At 47.6% G+C, this 21,238-nt stretch overlaps 4 protein-coding genes across 4 annotated transcripts; 1 reads left to right on the forward strand and 3 right to left on the reverse strand.

Annotated features, from left to right (window-relative positions):
* Positions 1 to 354: 354 nt before the first annotated feature.
* Positions 355 to 2,618, forward strand: LOC311329313 (DNA primase-like; the record flags this gene model as incomplete). The annotated part of the gene is made up of 2 exons (XM_084463174.1): positions 355 to 1,688; positions 2,597 to 2,618. 2 exons carry the CDS (start codon positions 355 to 357, stop codon positions 2,616 to 2,618), a joined length of 1,356 nt encoding a protein of 451 aa, XP_084319300.1.
* Positions 2,619 to 7,465: 4,847 nt separating this feature from the next.
* LOC311329314 (tRNA pseudouridine synthase B-like) lies at positions 7,466 to 8,542 on the reverse strand (the record flags this gene model as incomplete). The annotated part of the gene is made up of 1 exon (XM_084463175.1): positions 7,466 to 8,542. The coding sequence occupies one exon, from the start codon at positions 8,540 to 8,542 to the stop codon at positions 7,466 to 7,468; it is 1,077 nt and encodes a 358-aa protein (XP_084319301.1).
* A 3-nt stretch (positions 8,543 to 8,545) lies between these two features.
* Positions 8,546 to 8,944, reverse strand: LOC311329315 (ribosome-binding factor A-like; the record flags this gene model as incomplete). Its single annotated transcript, XM_084463176.1, has 1 exon — positions 8,546 to 8,944. One exon carries the CDS (start codon positions 8,942 to 8,944, stop codon positions 8,546 to 8,548), a length of 399 nt encoding a protein of 132 aa, XP_084319302.1.
* A 2,814-nt stretch (positions 8,945 to 11,758) lies between these two features.
* LOC311329317 (transcription termination/antitermination protein NusA-like) lies at positions 11,759 to 13,252 on the reverse strand (the record flags this gene model as incomplete). Its single annotated transcript, XM_084463177.1, has 1 exon — positions 11,759 to 13,252. One exon carries the CDS (start codon positions 13,250 to 13,252, stop codon positions 11,759 to 11,761), a length of 1,494 nt encoding a protein of 497 aa, XP_084319303.1.
* Positions 13,253 to 21,238: the final 7,986 nt, after the last annotated feature.

The following is a 21,238-nucleotide window of genomic DNA, read 5'->3' on the forward strand; positions in this document are numbered from 1 at the left end:
AAAATGGTAAAGCAACGTCGTAGTGCCATTGAACAGCTCTAGTCTGCCGGACGCACGGATCTAGCTGACTAGGGTAAGCTGGAACTTGTGGTTCTTGGCGATTTCCTCCACACACCGCTTTCTGAATCTGACACCACAGAACTGGTCGACCTTGCCAGTAAAAGCACCGTTGCATTCAGAATGGCCGGAATGGGCAAGGTGGTGGGTATTGTCAATCCACAGGCTCAAGGCTTGGCAGACGTGTCATCCATCAGCAAAAGCGTTAAATCTAGGTTAAGCTGACACTTTTCTTGACGGGTGATAGACTCTACCCATTAATTGCATTCTTTTTCGTTTCAGGCGCAACGATCTAACATGTCCGGACGGATCCCCCAATACTTTATCGATGATCTCCTCACCCGGATTGACATTGTTGATGTCATAGATCATCGTGTTAAGCTGAAGAAAACCGGTCGCAACTATTCTGCCTGCTGCCCTTTTCACAAAGAGAAAACCCCATCCTTTACGGTCAGCCCAGACAAACAGTTTTATTACTGCTTTGGCTGTGGGGCCAGCGGAAACGCCCTTGGCTTCGTCATGGATCACGACCATCTGGATTTTCTGGAAGCAATAGACACGCTTGCCAGACAACTGGGACTGGAAGTTCCTAGGGAAGAAAACTCACAAAAGCAGCGAGGGCCGGATCACAGCGGACTCTACAACCTGATGGATCGTTCAGTTGATTTTTACAACCGGCAGTTAAAGCAACACGATCAATCACCTAGAGCGTCCCAGTACCTGAAAAAACGCGGCCTTGATCTGCAAACCTGCCAGCATTTCGCCATCGGCTTTGCCCCCCCAGGATGGGATAATCTGAAGAAAGAGCTGGGCACATCGCCAAAGGAAGAACAACAGCTGATCGCTACAGGTATGCTGGTCCAAAACAAAGACCGCAACACAATATATGACCGCTTCCGTGACCGCATTATTTTCCCCATTAGGGATAGCCGAGGCCGCTACATCGCCTTTGGTGGCCGTGTCCTAGGAGATGAAAAACCCAAGTACCTTAACTCCCCTGAATCTCCTATTTTCCATAAAGGCAAAGAGCTCTATGGCCTCTTTGAAGCTCGACAAGCGAACCGTAAGCTGAGTCGCATTCTGGTGGTCGAAGGCTATATGGATGTCGTTGCCCTTTCGCAACAAGGCATCACGAACGTAGTGGCGACATTAGGTACTGCAACTACCCATGACCATATGCTGAGGCTGTTTAAAGTCGTTCCCGAAGTGGTTTTTTGTTTTGATGGGGACGACGCTGGCCGAATGGCTGCATGGCGAGCACTGGAGTCTACCCTCCCCAATATGCAGGATGGCTGCCAAGCTCGCTTTCTATTCCTCCCTCAGGGAGAAGACCCAGATCGCATGGTGCGCCAAGAAGGTGCCGAGAACTTTATTGAGCGCATTAAAAACCAAGCCATCAGTTTGGATAACTTGCTATTCAGGGAACTGGAAGCAGATCTGGATCTGAGCACAATGGATGGTCGAGCTCGTCTTGCCAAGCTGGCACAACCTCACATTGACAAGCTCCCCGAAGGACTTTTCCACCGGCTACTCCTTAAAAAACTTTCAGACCATACCGGGCTGGATGCTAACTACCTAGAAGCTCACTTCCAGGAGAGCACTCGGACCAAGGAGCAACCTGCTAGTACTCGGTCAAAACCAAAGCATTACAAGACATCAGCCGATCATGAAGAGTTTTCCCGTAGCTGTCATTATGAGCCAACCACATTCCATGATATGGGCTATAACGGCACGCAATACACACCAAGACAACAACAACGCTATGACACACTCAGTATGTCACGCAGCTCTTCTTTCAATGGCTCACCAAATTCAGCGAGACTAGCAACCTCTAGTTACTCTGGCTACGCCATACGACAGATACTTTGTAATCCTAAGTTTGCCCAAGAAACATCAGAACCATTCGTTGATCTACAACTGGAAAATGACAATGACAGTCAATTACTTATTGATCTATTTAAAACACTCAAGAAAAATCCTACACTGAAAACCAGTACTCTGATTGCCCGGTGGTATGGCACTGAAAAAGGAGACCGGCTGCACGCTTTGGCCGCTATTGATCATGGCACCACAGGTCATTTGGATGAGTTTTTGGACACCATCGCTCAAATCCGCAAAAAGCACTATGAGGCTAAAAACAAAAACCAACACCGCCGTTTCCTGAGCTCTCACCTACAAAACAAGAAAGCAAGTCAGCTTGATGAAGAAACGCGGGGAAAATATTTAGAGCTACTTGAAAGCAAGAGGCAAAGCCTCGACTATATGAAAAGTGACTATAAGTTGCCTGAAGAGCAAAACCAGAAAGCCGCAAAAAAATAGCTGCACAACAAAAAATATTAGGTATACTTGAATTTCACTGTGTCCCGTAGAACTGCATTATTGGCCACATTTCTAATTCAAACCCGGTCTGAAAACACCAAGGAAAGGTAACCCGCGTCATGGAATGCATTCCGGAACCTCGTCCACCCAAGTCGGGCCGCTACCCTGTGGTACTTTACCCAGTTTATGAGCTATAATGCCTGCTACGTTTTTTTGTCAGGTTCGTCAATATCCGCTGTTAAAGGGTTGATATGTCAGCAAATTCGCAACAACAATCCAGATTAAAAGAGCTCATCGCCCGTGGTAAGGAACAGGGGTACCTGACTTACGCGGAGGTTAATGACCATCTTCCGGAAGATATTTCCGATCCTGATCAGGTGGAAGATATTATTCGCATGATCAATGACATGGGTATCAGCGTATACGAGATTGCCCCAGATGCTGACACCCTGCTCATGGCTGAAGCCGACACTGATGAAGCCGCTGCAGAAGAAGCGGCCGCGGCGCTTGCCGCTGTTGAGCAGGAAGCTGGCAGAACTACTGACCCGGTTCGTATGTATATGCGTGAAATGGGTACAGTAGAGCTATTAACACGTGAAGGAGAGATTCAGATTGCCAAGCGAATCGAGGAAGGCTGGCGCGAAGTCATGTCTGCGCTGGCTCAATTTCCTGGGTCTGCCCAGATTGTTCTCGATGAGTACGATCGTATTACTGAAGAAGAAGGACGCCTGACGGATGTCATCAGTGGCTATATCGACCGTGATGATGATATCGCAATCGTTCAACCCATCGTCGAAGAGGTAGTTATTGGTGCAGAAATTGACGACGATGATGATCAAGATGATGAAGCCGATACCGGTCTTGATCATGAGGAAGCCAAAGAGCGCTTTAATCTTCTGAGAGACGCTTTGGAAAAGGCTACATCAGCCATCGTCAGTAATGGACGTGACAACAGTCAGGCCGTTCTGAATAAACTCGCTGAAGCCTTTATACCTCTGAAGCTGGTTCCGCGCACCTTCGACATGCTGGTTTTCAGAATTCGCAATGCTGTCGAGCGTATTCGTGATAACGAACGTACCGTCATGCAGCTGTGCGTTCGTAAATCAAAAATGCCTCGCAAGATTTTCCTGAAGACATTCCCAAGCAACGAGACCAATCTTGAATGGATTGATGCACTGGCCAGAGGTAGTGGTGGTTATGTTGAAGCCCTTCAGAATTATCGTGATGAGATCATTCGTGTTCAGAAGAAATTGGCCAACATTGAAAAAGAGTGTTGTCTCTCTATGGTTCAGATAAAAGACATCAATCGTAAGATGTCTCTCGGTGAAGCTCGTGCACGTCGTGCCAAAAAAGAGATGGTAGAAGCCAACCTGCGTCTGGTTATATCCATTGCCAAAAAATACACAAACCGAGGCCTGCAATTCCTTGATCTGATTCAGGAAGGCAATATCGGCTTGATGAAGGCAGTGGATAAGTTTGAGTACCGTCGTGGTTACAAGTTCTCGACTTATGCCACTTGGTGGATTCGTCAGGCGATCACCCGCTCTATTGCAGACCAAGCTCGCACTATCCGTATACCAGTTCACATGATTGAAACCATCAATAAACTGAACCGGATATCTAGGCAAATGCTGCAGGAAATGGGCCGCGAACCAACACCGGAAGAGCTGGCTATACGTATGGAAATGCCAGAGGATAAAATCCGCAAGGTACTGAAAATTTCCAAAGAGCCAATCTCAATGGAAACTCCCATAGGTGATGACGAAGATTCACACTTGGGTGACTTTATTGAAGATGCCTCTATGCAATCGCCTATTGACCGTGCAACTGGCGAAGGCCTTAGAGAGTCTACGAGGACTGTTCTGTCTGGCCTGACCGCACGTGAAGCGAAGGTATTGCGAATGCGCTTTGGTATCGACATGAACACTGACCACACTCTGGAAGAAGTTGGCAAGCAGTTCGACGTTACCCGTGAGCGTATCCGTCAGATTGAAGCTAAGGCTCTGAGAAAATTGCGCCATCCAACTCGATCCGATCACCTCCGCAGCTTCCTTGATGAGTAATCGTCAGGTATAAAAAAGCACAAAAAGGTGCTTTGTTTATGCTTAACAAAAAGTGCAGAACAGCTTTATCATCTCAGCACAACCTATGAAATACCGGAGGTGGAACCAACCAACTCCGGCACACGTAGCTTTAAAGCTTTACTCTGTAGCCACTGCTGCCTGTTGCTCTTTAATGCGAGCAACCTCTTTCATGCTCAGCTTGATACGACCACGATTGTCTAGATCCATCACGACAACCTCAAGCTGCTGACCCATTTTTACATAATCAGCAACATTTTCTACACGATGGTCTGCAATCTGCGAAATATGCACAAGTCCATCCTGACCTGGCATGATATTAACAAAAGCACCAAACTCAACTATGCGGGTTACAGTACCATTGTATATCTTGCCAATCTCAGCCTCTGCAGTCACACCATAAACGCGATCATAAGCCGCCTGACAAGCTTCACGGGTTTCTCCGTAGATCTTAACAGTACCGTCATCAGCGATATCAACAGATGCACCAGTATCTTCACAGATCGAACGGATTGTCGCACCACCCTTACCAATAACATCACGAATCTTGTCCTGCTCAATCTTCAGCGTCATAGTCATAGGCGCGTTAGGAGACAGCTCATTGCGAGAACTGGCAATAACCTTGTTCATCTCAGACAAGATATGCAAACGAGCCTGCAGGGCCTGCTCAAGAGCAATATTCATAATCTCTTCAGTGATACCGGAAATTTTGATATCCATCTGCAGAGCCGTAACACCATGAGCAGTACCGGCTACTTTGAAGTCCATATCGCCAAGATGATCCTCATCACCAAGGATATCGGTAAGAACAGCAAACTGCTCACCTTCCTTAACAAGACCCATGGCAATACCAGCTACCGGTGCTTTCAGAGGCACCCCTGCATCCATCAATGCTAGAGAGGAACCACAGACCGACGCCATGGAGCTAGATCCATTGGATTCCGTGATTTCAGAAACCACCCGAACAGTGTATGGAAACTCTTCATCAGTAGGCAGAACAGCTTGAATACCACGACGAGCAAGACGGCCATGGCCAATTTCACGGCGCCCAGGAGGCCCCATGCGACCACACTCGCCCACGGAGAATGGAGGGAAGTTGTAGTGCAGCATAAAAGGATCACGACTTTCGCCTTCGAGCGCATCAATAAACTGCGCATCACGGGCAGTACCGAGAGTCGTTGTAACAATCGCTTGGGTTTCCCCACGAGTAAACAGGGCAGAACCGTGGGTCTTTTTTAGAACCCCAACTTCTACACTAATTGGGCGAACAGTTGTGGTATCCCGACCATCAATACGTGGCTGGCCACTGATAATATTGCCGCGGACTACTGACTTTTCCAGCTTGCCAAAGTAGGCCCGAACATCATCAGTACTGAACTTGCCATCTTCCTCTCCTACCAACATTACTTCAGCTTCAGCACGAAGGACTGACAGGGTGTTGGAGCGGTCTTGTTTAATGGTAACTGCATAAGCATCACGGATCTTCTGCTCAAACGCAGCAGTAACCGCTTCTTTAACTGCAGTTTTTTCAGCTTCTGGTTGCCAGTCCCAGACAGGTTTGCCAGCTTCAGTAGCAAACTCCTGAATCGCCTGAATAGCAACTTGGTATTCCTGCTGAGCAAAAAGAACCGCCCCCAACATTTCGTCTTCTGTCAGCTCCTGAGCTTCTGATTCAACCATCAGTACCGCATCACTAGTACCGGCAACCACCATATCCAGCTCAGATTTTTTCACCTGCTCGAAAGATGGGTTCAGAATATAACCCTCATCTTCAGTGAAGCCCACACGAGCTGCACCCAAAGGACCAGCAAAAGGAATGCCGGAAATAGAAAGCGCCGCAAAGGTAGCGAGCATACCCAGAACGTCTGGATCATTCTTCTTATCAACAGACATTACTGTAATGATAACTTGAACCTCATTCATGAAACCTTTCGGAAACAGAGGGCGGATAGGGCGATCAATCAAACGGGAGGTCAGTGTCTCTTTCTCACTAGCCTTCCCTTCACGCTTCAGAAAGCCACCAGGAATTTTACCAGCAGCGTATACTTTCTCCTGATAGTGAACAGACAACGGGAAAAAATCTTGGCCTGCACTGGTACTTTTAGCGCCAACAACGGTTGCCAGAACCTGTAAATCACCCATAGACGCCATAACAGCACCTGATGCCTGACGAGCTATACGCCCAGTTTCCAGCGTTACGGTTTGATCACCGAACTGAAAGGACTTTGTAAATACTTTTGGAGCAATACTCACGTTATTTTCCTTTATTACCAAACGACATCACCCCCGCCAGCATCCACACCGTCATAGAGATGGATGCAATTCACAGGCCTCAGTAAATAAGGCTAAAGTTTGTGAATTGCACCCCATGCAGACAGAGTGCAGGCATGGGTAACTTGTCATACCAATCGAACCTACAGGATCCAACAACCTTTAGGAAACATGAATAATCATCGGTATCAAACTTAAATTTATCAGCCTGTGAATAACAGAACACCGCCAGCCACATACTATGCAGCTCGCGGTGCCTTGACTGTTAGAGGTGACATCAAGATACCACCACCAATTTATGAACGCATCAAGCGATCAGCGACGCAGACCCAGACGCTGTATCAGAGAACGGTAACGTTCAACGTCCTTACGCTTCAGGTAGTCCAGCAGATTACGACGCTGGTTTACCATGCGAATCAGCCCACGACGAGAGTGATGATCCTTATGATTCGCCTTGAAGTGTCCCTGCAGACCTTCAATGTTAGCGGTCAGCAGAGCCACCTGAACTTCAGGGGAACCAGTATCGCCTTCAGAGCGAGCGAACTCCTTCAGGACCCCAGCTTTCTTTTCAGTAGTCAAAGCCATTGTTCAATCTCCAGATAATATGCAACGCAGGAAACCGGCATGCCCGTGCATATTTACAGGCAGCCATTTAAGCAAGCGAGTGATTCTACCACCATGTTGTGAATGCGTCCAAAAAAACCGTGCGCGGATGGACATCCAGAGGCACTGCAAACTCAACCTTTGACCATGCGCTTTGGTGCAACCAAACCATAATCAGTAATTTCACCGATCCCCATGAATACCAAACCATCAACACCTTCTGCAACACCATAAATACGAACATTGCCGCTAGTGGGCGCCTGAGACACCTGAACTTGGTTCCCCTTAGAAATGTAGTAGCTGCTGGTCTCACCCAGCTTTACCTGAGGCCAGTCACTGACCGCACTGTCCTGTGATAACAAGAGACCATCAATAACCAGATCACCTGCTTTATTTCGAGTCAGCGACAGCTCTTTCAGTCGCTCAGACTGTGGCTTTTCCAAACGATCACGCCCCAGCTCATCAGCTAAACCGGTCAATTTTGCAAATTCAATGCGCTCTTCAACATTCAGAGCTGACTCACGAGCTTTATCACGCATAGCCGCAATCTCATCCAGAGAGTAAGCCTGATGCTCATTGTAGGGTCCAGCTTTGAGACGCTTGAGTTCAACAACGTGTCCAAGACAACCAAGAGCCTCCCCAATATCTTCAATCAGAGTACGGATGTAAGTGCCCTTGGTGCAGTAGACTTCTAAAACACACTCACACCCATCGAAATCCAACAGCTCCAAGCTCTTGATGGTAATGGTTCGAGAGGGGCGCTCAATTTCAATACCTTCACGGGCATATTCATATAAAGGCCTACCGTTATGCTTGAGCGCAGAGAACATGCTTGGCACTTGTTTAATATTACCGCGGAACTGCTGTAAAATAGCCTTAACATCAGATCTGGTAACCGTCACCGGACGCTCTTCCACTACCTCCCCCTCACGATCACCCGTAGTCGTTCTCTCCCCCATTTTCATGGTGGTTCGATAGGATTTATCAGAGTCCAAGAGATACTGGGAAAACTTGGTAGCTTCACCCAGACAGATAGGCAACACACCGGTTGCTAATGGATCAAGGCTACCCGTATGCCCCGCCTTGGCAGCATTAAACAGACGCTTCACACGCTGAAGCACTTCATTGGAAGAAGCACCATACACTTTATCTACAATAATGATACCGTCAACTGGGCGGCCACGATTAACGCGTAGACCTCTCCTGCCCATGGCTTACTCCTCATAACCTTCTTTTTTGTCTTTACCAGCTTGAGTATCTTTAGCAATAGCCTCATCAATTAGCGAGGAAAGATAAGCACCATGTCGCAGGCTGTTGTCATAGTAAAAGCGTAGTCTGGGCGTAAATCTCAGCTTGATCGCCAGAGCCAGCTGCGAGCGCAAAAACCCCGCCGCTTGACTCAATATATCCAAGGATTCATCAATTTGTTCTTGGTCATCGGCACTCAGAAAAGACACATAAACATCAGCGAACGCCAAGTCCATGCTTACTTCAACCACACTAACGGTGACCATACCAAGACGTGGGTCCTTCATTTTCAACTGAATCAGCTGCGCCAGCTCTTTCTGGATTTGGTCAGCTACACGCTTGGTGCGACTGTACTCTTTAGGCATTGGAAATTTACTCCAGAATACATCACAAAGACGCAAAGCAGTCTTTTCTCTTTGTGGCTTTATAATTCCACAAAAACCAGTGTTTAGGCCGCGGTCTTTTTTTCATTAATCCAAGCCTGAAGACCGATCAAAGTGTGCGCTGAACTTCAACCGTCTTGTATACTTCAATCTTGTCACCAGGCTTCACATCGTTATAGCTTTTAACGGCAATACCACATTCCATACCGTTACGAACTTCATTGACGTCATCCTTGTAACGACGCAGAGATTCCAGCTCCCCTTCGTAGATAACCACGTTTTCACGCAATACACGAATCCGGTCATTACGGAAAATAGTTCCTTCAATAACCATGCTTCCAGCCACTGCACCAAACTTCGGCGAACGGAAGACTTCACGAACCTCGGCAACACCGACGATCTGCTCACGAGTATCAGAGCCAAGCATCCCTGTAAGCGCCTTTCTCACATCATCAATGATGTCGTAGATAACGCTGTAATAGCGAAGATCCAACTCGTCCGCTTCAATAACTTTACGAGCAGAAGCATCTGCACGAACGTTAAAGCCGACAATAACTGCATTGGAAGCAAGTGCCAAGTTCGCGTCAGTTTCAGTTATACCACCGACTCCGCTGGAGATAACTCTTACTTCGACTTCGTTATTGCCTTGCTCCTGTAGAGAACTGGTCAGCGCCTCAAGAGAGCCTCGAACATCGGCTTTCAGGACAATATTAAGCATCTTCTTCTCTTCAGTACCCATTCTGGAGAACACATTCTCCATCTTGGAGGCCTGCTGCCGAGCTAGCTTAACTTCACGGAATTTACCCTGACGGAACATGGCAATTTCACGAGCCTTACGCTCACGTACTACCAGCATTTCATCGCCAGCATCAGGCGTACCGTCAAGACCAAGAATTTCAACCGGGATGGATGGACCAGCCGCCTTGATCGGCCTTCCATCTTCATCCAACATGGCACGAACACGGCCGAATTGCTGACCAACTAGGATATTATCACCAAGATTCAACATGCCCGCCTGAACCAGCACCGTAGCCACAGGCCCACGACCTCTATCCAAACGGGATTCTATAACCACACCCCTAGCAGGGCCTTCATCAGGCGCTGTCAACTCAAGCACTTCCGCCTGAAGAATCACAGCTTCCAACAGTTCTTCCACACCCTGCCCAGTTAAGGCAGACACAGGCATAAACTGAGTATCACCTCCCCATTCTTCAGGGATAACATCACGGGCAGACAGCTCATTTTTAACGCGATCCTGATCCGCATCTTCCTTATCAATTTTGTTGACGGCAACCACAATAGGCACCCCAGCTGCTTTAGCATGCTGAACGGCCTCTTCTGTCTGAGGCATCACGCCATCATCTGCGGCAACAACGAGGATAACGATGTCCGTAGCCTTGGCTCCACGGGCTCGCATGGCAGTAAATGCTGCATGCCCAGGTGTATCCAAGAAGGACACCATGCCACGATCAGTTTCTACATGATATGCACCAATGTGCTGGGTAATACCACCAGCTTCACCTGCCTGAACCCGGCTCTTACGAATGTAGTCCAGCAGCGATGTTTTACCATGGTCAACGTGACCCATAACGGTAACAACAGGCGCACGTGGCTTAGCTTCATAAAACACATCATCCTGCTGAGCATTAACCAGCGTATCTTCGATCGCATCAGCCTTGGTCAACTTGTATTTGTGGCCTATTTCCTCAACCACAATACTGGCAGTTTCCTGATCAATAACTTGGTTAATTGTTACCATAGAGCCCATCTTGAACATGGCCTTGATTACGTCTGCAGCCTTAACTGCCATTTTATTGGCCAACTCAGCTACAGTAATCGTTTCCGGAATGGAAACTTCTCGTAACACAGGAGCTGTCGGCTTGGTAAAGCCATGTGCTGCCATGGATTCAGGGGCCATCGTACGAGCAAACTTTCGACTACCGCCACGACGATCATCACGTTCATTGCGACCACCACGACTACGACGTGGAAGATCGTCATTGTCATTTCGACGATCTTTGCCTTTAGTCCCACGCTTATTACGCGATTTGCGATCATCCGCTGGCGGCGGATGAGCATCACCAAAGGATGGCGCAGCTCCAGCACCAGGAACACCACTAGGACGAGGACCACGATCATTAGCTGGCCGAGGACCACGATCACCACCCGGGCGAGGACCACGATCACCAGCTGGACGAGGACCACGATCACCACCAAGACGAGGACCACGATCACCAGCAGGGCGAGGACCACGATCACCAGCTGGACGAGGACCACGATCACCAGCTGGACGAGGACCACGATCACCACTAGGGCGAGGACCACGATCACCACTAGGGCGAGGGCTACGATCCTCTCTCTGACCGCGATCATCCCTGTGCTGCTCACGTTCATCCTGCTTTCTATCAGCTTGCGGAGCCCTTATAGCCTGACTGGCCTCATCCGCCTTCTGTTCTTCGGTATCACGCTTGACGTATGTACGCTTTTTACGCACCTCTACGTTAACTACTTTACTCTTACCAGTATTGCCGCCAGAAACCTTCATATGGCTGACAGTTTTACGTTTTAGCGTAATCTTGGTCGGTTCAGAACCAATACCGACATCACCATGAGCTTGTTTCAGGTGGGCCAGCAGCTGCTGTTTTTCTGTATCGGACACAAATTCTTTGCCGCTGTTTTTAGTCATACCAGCGTCTTTCATCTGCTGCAACAACCGCTCCACTGGAGCGCCGACCACTGCTGCGAGTTGCTCTACGGTTACATCTGCCATTTACACTTCTCCTCTCAGTGGCCAGCTCAGTTACCAGCTTCTTCAAACCACGGTTTACGCGCCGTCATGATCAGCTCACCAGCCCGATCTTCATTCATACCTCCAATGTCCAGAAGGTCATCGATCGACTGCTCTGCCAGATCTTCCATCGTAACAACACCGTGACTGGCCAGCTCGTATGCCAGATCCTGCTCCATACCTTCCATATTTATAAGGTCATCGGCAGGCTGAACACCGTCGAGCTTTTCTTCTTGGGCAATGGCCTGAGTCAATAACTGATCCTTGGCCCTTGAGCGCAACTGTTCGACAATATCTTCATCAAAGCCTTCAATGGCCAACATCTCCTCCAAAGGAACATATGCAATCTCTTCCATGGAGGTAAAACCGTCTTCGACCAGCAGCTCAGCCAGATCGGCATCAATATCCAGTCGGTCAACAAAGGTCTGAACCACCTTGCCAGCTTCCTGCTGCTGCTTTACGGCAGCATCCTCTTTCGTCATGACATTCAGTATCCAGCCTGTCAGTTCACTGGCCAAACGGACATTCTGCCCGCCACGACCAATAGCTTGGGCCAAATTATCTTCACTGACAGCTATATCCATCGTGCCTTTATCTTCATCGACAACAATGGAAGCTACTTCTGCTGGCTGCATGGCATTAATGACATACTGAACCGGATCATCATCGTAAAGAACGATATCAATCCGCTCATTGCCCAGTTCACCAGATACCGCCTGAACTCGAGCACCTCGCATACCAACACAGGCACCCACCGGATCAATACGGCCATCATTGGTTTTAACAGCAATCTTAGCCCGAGATCCCAGATCCCTAGCAGCACCACGGATCTCAATAACCTCTTCGGAAATTTCCGGAACTTCAATACGAAACAGCTCTATCAACATGGCAGGCACTGTTCTAGAAAGCATCAGCTGTGGACCTCGGCCCTCAGTTGACACTTCCTGCAGCAGCGCACGAACATGCGCCCCCAGCCTAAAGTTTTCACGAGGCAAAATCTGATCTTTCTTCAAAACAGCTTCAGCATTATTGCCCAAGTCAACAATAATACTGTCGCGAGTTGTCTTCTTGACGGTACCAGAAACCAAGGTACCCATTTTATCACGGTATTGCTCAACCATCTGGATGCGCTCAGCTTCACGCACCTTCTGAACAATGACTTGCTTTGCGGTTTGAGCCGCTATACGTCCAAAACCTACTGACTCGACAGGCTCTTCCCAAATATTGCCAATTTCAAGGGACTCATCGTTTTCCTTGCCTTCATCCAGCGTCAGATGCATGCCTGGAAATTCAAAATCCTCATCAGTAACCACAGTCCAGCGGCGGAAAGTATCGTACTCTCCAGTGCCTCGGTTGATAGTTACCCGGATATCCACTTCGGTTTCATACCGTTTTTTGGTCGCAGTCGCCAGAGCGGTTTCCAACGCCTCGAAGATAACCTCAGCCGGTACTCCCTTTTCATTGGATACGGACTCTACGACCAACAGAATCTCTTTACTCATACTCTGCCTCGCCTATGCTGAACCAGTCCATGGCTACGCCAAGACACCCTTGGGCGTTAACCGGAATATCCGCTCAGCCTGAAGGATAATTCAGTCGAACTTTGGTATCACCTGCGCCTTCTCGATACTCTCGACAGGCAGCAGAATCTCATGGCCATCGGCCTCTATAACGACATTCTGATCTTCAATTCCCTTGATGATGCCCAGATACTTTCTACGGGCTTGGAAAGGCACTCTCAGGCGCAAACTGACCATGTGGCCAATCATTATCTCATACTGCTCAAGCCGAAACAGCGGTCTGTCCAATCCAGGAGAAGATACTTCCAAGGTATATTCGTCCGCAATTGGATCTTCTACATCCATAACGGCACTTACTTGGCGACTGACTTTCTCGCAATCATCCAGAGCAATGCCATCTGCTGCATCGATATAAATCCTAAGCAGCGAATTCCGCCCACGGGAAATAAACTCAATACCCCAGAGACGGTAATCAAGCGACTCTACGATCGGCTCGATAAGTGCCTCCAGCTGCGACTGCTTACCTGTCACGACTGAATACCTGCTGAAAAACAAAAAAAGGGCTATAAAGCCCCATTCATTTGCACAATGACCTTATCAGTCACCACGCATCACAATTACTCGCTACCTAAATAAAAAACCCCGGGAAGGGGGGTTTTGTGGGTTTGGTAGCGGGGGCTGGATTCGAACCAACGACCTTCGGGTTATGAGCCCGACGAGCTACCAAGCTGCTCCACCCCGCATTAACAAAGTGTTCATCAGTATACTTCGGTAAGAACCACCTGGCAACCTCTCCCAAACATCACATCCACATGGTTTTCAAGTACTGAGAAGTGCCGGATATTTGGTCTAAGAAACTTGTAGAAATAACACGTTAACCTGAATAGTAAAACTATATGTCATAAAAACCGCATGAGTATGTACTTTTTCTCAGAGCTGTCAATACAAGTTTTGACTTTCAATCCACCTAGCCGCGCGTAGCACTTTAATAGGAAATTGACAGTTCCCTAGCCATATAAACCACGGAGTTCGACTTAGGGATTGATCGATCGTTCTTTATTGAACAATCGTAAGTCCAGCATAGCCACCAAAAAGCAGACTCGCCTTTCTACTGTTTTTCTAACCGGCGCTATATAAGTTCCAAACCTGTATTAGCAGGCGCCATGACACGGTATTCAGATATGAATCGCTATTGTGTGCCAGCAGCTTGAGGGCTATTAGATAGGTCAAATACAGCGGCACTTTGCAATTTCAAATGGCTCTGCAAGCTGCTCAATTATGGTCTCAATTCTTTGTCATACTCGCATAATCATGGCTAAGCTCCAGTTAGTGGTTGGATGAACTAAACTTCTACTACTTCCTGAGTTGTATGGGTTATCTTGTACCTGCTTTTCACCATCCCCCTCCCATTGACATTTTCCTGAATCTTCCTGACCAAGCGGTAAAAGACATTGGGTGCAGCTCTTTTGCTACACAACGCAGCCGCTAAAACATCATGGTTTCGATATATCAGGTAACGAAACAGAGACGGTTTTATGGTGATATAACGTCGTTAAACCAATAATTCCATAACCACGTCTCTTGTGAACTCATCCTACGCCAATACCATCGATTATTCATTCTTCTCACCAGCTCGTGCTCATTTGGACGCTATCATTCACCACCTTGAATCCACTCTCCAACAAAAGCATGGCACCAATAAGAGGGTTATATTCGGACTGAAGGCAACGACGTATTGTGCCTTCTCCTCCAAGGGTATCTGGATAAGCAGGCCAATGGAGAGCCACAGCAATCGTCGGGAACTGGTAGCGCGGTGAGAAGAGGGATCACGTTAGGAAAAATACCTCCCGACAACTGACTAGTTTGTTTGGTTTTGCCGTAGTCATGCATCGCAGTTACAGCCAGCAGAAGCAATCCAGTGTGTCTTCGCTGGATGCTCAGTTACACCGCAATGCTGACAAGTATTCTGATAGTATGATGGGGAAATTGCCAGCGACGTGATGTATTGCTTTAATGATCGAATGATTAAACAACATCGTGACCGTTGCTCTGATATGTTTGGAAAACGACAGGCTATGCAACTGTAGCGGATACGGCTCAAGACTTTTGTACTTGTTACAAACAGCGCAGGGTTGTGATTGAGCAAACAGAAGATCTGCAGATCCTTAGTTTTGAGGGTAAGGGTTTGGTGATGCGCCAAGAATGGTTGAGGGAAGTAACACGGGGAAACGCGCAAATAGAGTAGCAGGAGCTGCAGACCAGCCTTCATCCAAGAGAGAAGAAAGATCACAAACGAATGGCGCAGGTAGCCATCGTTTATACGGTAAAACCCAATTCACGGACGGCAGAATTGGCCATGGATATAGATCGGAAGAGCGACAACGTTGTGAAAGCCCGTCCTCCTTCCATGAATAAGAGAGTGCGGGCCAGTGTAGAATAGAGAGGTGCAAGCCGTGATAGCAGAAGCTTTCGAGGAAGCACTCAGGCGAGATCCTGAGTAGAAACGGCAGTAGCTCATTGTTATTGATTGGTCCCTCATCAGCGTAAACTGATTACCGGGATTATGAAAAAGAAGGTAGTTAAGGCACCCCTCGATATAGACTTTATCCATGCACTTGAATATCTGTGAAAAGCCGGTCACTGCTTACATTACAAGGGGGATGAGGCTATTGAAAGTTGGGTGACAGAACGGTCCCTGAAGATACTCAGGAAAGAGTATGACAAGGTTGCCAAGGAAATTCGGCAAAATATGAGCAAGATAGGTCCTCCAAAACTGGAGGATATCGATAGGTGTGCAAACGATCTTCAAAAAACCGTTCTAGGCTATGCTATGATGAGGGCTGGACGCTGGCTGTCCGGTTGCCATTGGAGTCATTGAGGGAGATTGCCGCTGTTTGATCAGTGACCGAATGGATCTAACAGGGGCAAAGTGGAGTTTGCAAGGGGCAGAGGCTGTATTGAAGCTATGCTCACTGGATTCCAGTGGAGGTTGGCAGGGATATTGGAACTCCTAATAAGGAATACCTCTCGCCGGCGTAATCATGGAGGACTAATAAATGTGGCGTCGTAGCGAGGGAACCACCCCAGAGTTATTCCTCTGCGCACCGTCGCTACCAGTTGGCGACGATTGCTGCGGCTCATCGGTGGCCTGCTTATACAGATACCCTTTGGAGGAGAAGGCACAACACTTCGTTGACTTCAGTCTGAAAATAGTTCTCTATGGCGCCATGCTCTTGTTAGAGAGTTGACTCAAGGTGCTGAATGATAGCGTCCAAATAATCACGACTGGTGAGAAGAATTAATAATCTAGGTTATTGGCGTAGAATGTGTTCGCAAGAGGCAGCGTTCTGGAGTTATTGGTTTGACGACATTATATCACCATAAAACCGGATCATTTTCGTTACCGATATATCGAAAACCATGATGTTTTAGCGGCTGCGTCGTCGTATTAAAAGAGCCGCACCAATTTGCTATCAGCGCCTCGGAATGATTGTGAATGCTGAGCAAATTTGGCTGGGCCTGATGGAACAGGAACCTGTGTAGTCCGTTTCGCAAAGCTTCCTAGACGTGGTGCTGGGTTAGTCGTTCAAAGAGAGCCTATCAGAGCCAGTGGCAATAGTAGTCATTACTGGAGGAGGCATCCCTGCACCACTTTGTTCACTGACTGGTAGGTCAATGGTTCAGCGACCTGCATTGGCAAACCTTCGCTCATGGGATGAAACAATGTATTCTGCTAGTTTCACAAGGTAAGTTAGCGTGAGTTAAATGCTGAAATTTTGGCTACAAGCCCTGAATTTTAAGAGATTGTGGCGTGGTGATGCTTTTTGAAACGTGCCTAAAGGCTCATTCTGAGCCTTTGCCAGTCAATTAAAGTACTCAAATTAATCTTTTCTTGTAACATGAATATGTGCAAAAGGGCTGAAGCCTATGTAGCGCAAGTGGGCATCTCGTCTAACTAACGTTGAGCTACGGTTGCGCAAAATTGCTCTTGGCACCTTATGCCGTCTAGAGGTAACAGTGGTTATGAGCTGACTCTGTCGCTGAAGGTGTCATGTATGGATGAACTGGGGCGATTCTGTGCTGGCGATGTTACAGATGTCGACCACGATCGGTATAGCTCATCAACCCGTAGCGGACACCAATGAAGGCTGTATCTGCTTGATTGCTACGGATGGCCCTCTTCGCTTCAAAGGACTGGTTTCACGGCTCCTTTAGCCTTTTCTCCAGCTATAAATGTTGCTAATCAAGTCTTTGGCATGATTTCTGGCTATTGACATGAACTTTTTTCTCGACGAACCTGTCGAAAGGTTTTCAGTGTAATTTCAGAGAGACCGTTTCATGACGCTTACTGCTATGGTTGTAGTTGCTTTAGCTTCGCTGTTGTCATTTGCATTGGCGTGGTTGGTCAGCCGACAGACCCAACAGCGCCTTCAATTGCAGATGGATCGTGAAGTGGATAGCCAGCAACTGCAGCTCTCCAAACTGACAGAGCAGAAGGCGGCTCTTAAAAGTGAACTGGTCGAGCAAAAGGCTGTATTGCAGAGTGAGCTGGAGGAGAGCCACTCTAGGCTCAATACAGAGACTCAGCGACTTGGTGAGCAAGTAAGCCAGCATCAGGTCAAGGCTGGACGCTTGGAAGCCATGCTGATTTCAGAGAGAAAGCGTGACATTGAAAAAAACAGGGACTTTCAGGAAATGGTTAAAGAGCTGGCGTCCGAGCGGGCTGTGCGGGGTCAGTCTGAGCAACGGGTAAAGGAACTGGAAACTCGCCTTGAAGAGCAACAGAGTCAAAACCAAAAAGCCATGATACAGCTTCAGGAAAACAAGGAAGCCCTCAAACAGGAATTCAAACACCTAGCTCACGATATCTTTGAAGCCAGAGGCAAGGTGCTTTCCGACCAGCACCATGAGCAGCTGCATTCACTACTGGCTCCTTTCAAGGAACAACTGGGTGAGTTTCGTAATAAAATGGAAGAAGCTCACCTAGAAGACAGTGTAAGCCGTGCGGCACTTAAGCAGCAGCTTGAAACGATACATCAGCTTAACCGCAAAATGACGGATGATGCAGAAAACCTAACCAAGGCCCTGAAGGGCGATAAAAAGTTACAGGGCAACTGGGGTGAAATGCAGGTTGAGACCATTCTCGACAGTAGTGGTCTGATCAAAGGCCAAGAGTACGAGCGTGACGCCAACTTCAAAGATGAGTATGGTCAGAATAAGCGTCCTGACTTTATTGTTCACCTGCCGGCAGGCAAACACCTGATTATCGACTCTAAGGTGTCCCTAGTGGACTATATGGCTTACGTGAGTGCAGAAACAGATGCTGACCGTGATGCGGCCATGGTACGTCATATTCAATGTATTCGAAACCACATAAACAGCCTGAGCCAGAAAGACTATCCCAGCCTGCCCGAGATCAAAGCTCCGGATTTCGTCTTCATGTTCATGCCTATTGAGCCTGCGTTTATTTCCGCATTCCAGTATGACCAAGGATTGTTCAATGAAGCATTTGAAAAGCGTATTGTCGTGGTGACTCCCACAACGCTGTTGGCAACACTAAGGACCGTTGCCAACCTGTGGACCATTGAGCGTCAAAATGCTAATACCCGTAAGCTGGCTGACAAAGGCCGCCAAGTATACGACAAGTTGCGTGTCTTTGTTGAGAAGATGGAGAAACTGGATACGCAGCTGCTGAATGCCCGCAGCACATATGATGAAGCTATGGGTACGCTGAAGCATGGCCGTGGCAACCTGATTGCCCAAGCTGATCAGTTCCTAGCGCTAGGTGTTCGGGTGAAGAAAGAGTTACCTAGCAAGACCTTGGAAACCGCGGATCTGGAACTGGTTGAGACGGAAGAGCTGCTGGCTTTTGAAGCAGAAACACAACAGTCTTATCAGGCCGCACTGGCTATGGGGAAAGAGCGTTCTTCCACTGTTGTTGAAGAGACTGCCCAAACCGCTGGTTCAGCCGGAAAGCATGTTCCTGCGACCGCTATTGATGATGAGGTAGATTCTGTTCCAGAGTCTGTCACTTCCGACTCAATAGCTTCAGAACTTGTTGAGCCGCTTCCTAGAAGTTCTGCTGCTGACAACAACACGTATGATAACATGGGTGAGCTTGAGAAAGTTGCACAGGTTTATGTTCCTGAAAATCATGTTATAACTGAGTCAGCAACGGAAGAGCCACAGCTCAAAGAGTCTTTGGTTGCTTCAGAAAAAGAACTCCCCACGCTTGACCTTGGTTCACTGGATGCAAGACTTAGCTCTGGATGCTTTGAGCCGGCACCTGAATGTGGGGAACAGACTGCTCATGCTACTGATGAGGCTGCTGCGGTGTCTGGTGCTGAGGAGTTTAAGGATGCCCAAGATTTTTCTATGTTAGAATCCAAATTCTCTGAGCTGAGCTGTGAGCTTTCTTCTCCGGAAAGTGAGATGTCATCTCTCGAGGAAGAGTTGGCCAAGTTGGAGCAGGATCACCCTGAATACTCATTGCCCGACTATGAGCATCTGTACCGGTCAGAAGACACAAACGCTAAATAAATCATCTTCATGCTCCTGTTCTCTATTAGCCGTATGTTAAAGTAGCTAATCGGCATGCGTTCGATAATGAAAGACAGATTAGCCACAGCCACTGAGCTATCTTTCGGATACCAAACCATAGATAACGAACTGGAGGCTCCCGTGTCTATTGTCTGTGTATTATGTGATGGGTATGATTTCTGCATAACATTTGAATCGCAACGGCATAGGCAACTAATCTGTCATGCAAAAAAGCCTCCAGTTATATCTAGGTTACCGCACAGTGAAATAATGACCATAATCATCTATGTACATCAGAGTGCCTTTTGCAATTTCAAGCACTATTACCAGCTACTGCTCACACAACATAAATCAGACTATTTCCAGAACCTAGTATCCTACAATCGTTTTGTAGAACTCATGAAACAGGCTTTGATACTACTGACGATTTATCTAAAGTATCAGTGCATAGGACAACTAACTGGCCTGTCATTTATTGATTAGACGCCCATAGTTGTCGGTGACAGCCATAGGATCAACAGCCACAAGGTCTTCTGTGAAGAGGCTAAAGGTGGGGGCCGTCTACAGGTTGGCAGTTTGGTTTTCAGTTACACTTTACCATTAACCATTTTGGAGAAATTATATCATTTTGCCTGACAACGGCTAACACCGATGACCGTAAACCAGAACCAGATCTCATTGGAGAGTTAACTGGCTGGATTTATGGAGATAAGAGCTATGTTGCTGAGAAGTTGGTAGCTTGGTTGCAGGATGAAGGCCTGAACTTGGTAACTCAAGTCAGGGAAAATATGAAGCCAAAAGAGCTGAAGGCCTTTGATAGAGTGATGTTGAGGAAACGAGCAGTAATAGAAAGAGTAAATGATCAGGTGAAGAATATTTTTCAGATCGAACATACTCAACACAGTTCACTATTGAACTGTGCTGTAAACCTGATGGCAGGATTGATTACCTATGTACGGCAGCCCAGAAAGGCACATATTCATGTTTCGGTACTAACAGGAAGGTGTACCAATGACTTTTTGAACGTCGAACTGCCGTTAATTGAGAACAATCCTCAAATATGGTATTTACCACCCCCTGTGCTGTAGCTGAGATTGCAGTAAGCTTTCCTGAAAAGAATATGACCTTATCTAAAATCTCAATCTTGGCACATCATTTATACTAAGAGTGTGGTTTCCTTGTTACCACGCCCAGTTCATTAGTCCTCCATGATTACGAAGGCGAGAGCATTTCTTATGGAAGTTTCAATACGCCTGCCAATCTACGCTTGAATTCAGTGAGCGTAGCTTCAACAAAGCCGCTGGGGCATGAAAACTACACTTTGCCTAGGTTATATCCATACGGTCATTTATAAAATGGCAGCAAGCTCCATCAATTACTCCACTGGCAATTGGGTAGCCAGCATCCAGCGCCTTGTCATAGCAGAGC

This window comes from Borostomias antarcticus (genome assembly GCF_949987555.1).
Source record: "Borostomias antarcticus genome assembly, contig: scaffold_77, whole genome shotgun sequence".
In the NCBI taxonomy this organism is placed as follows: Eukaryota; Metazoa; Chordata; class Actinopteri; order Stomiiformes; family Stomiidae; genus Borostomias; species Borostomias antarcticus.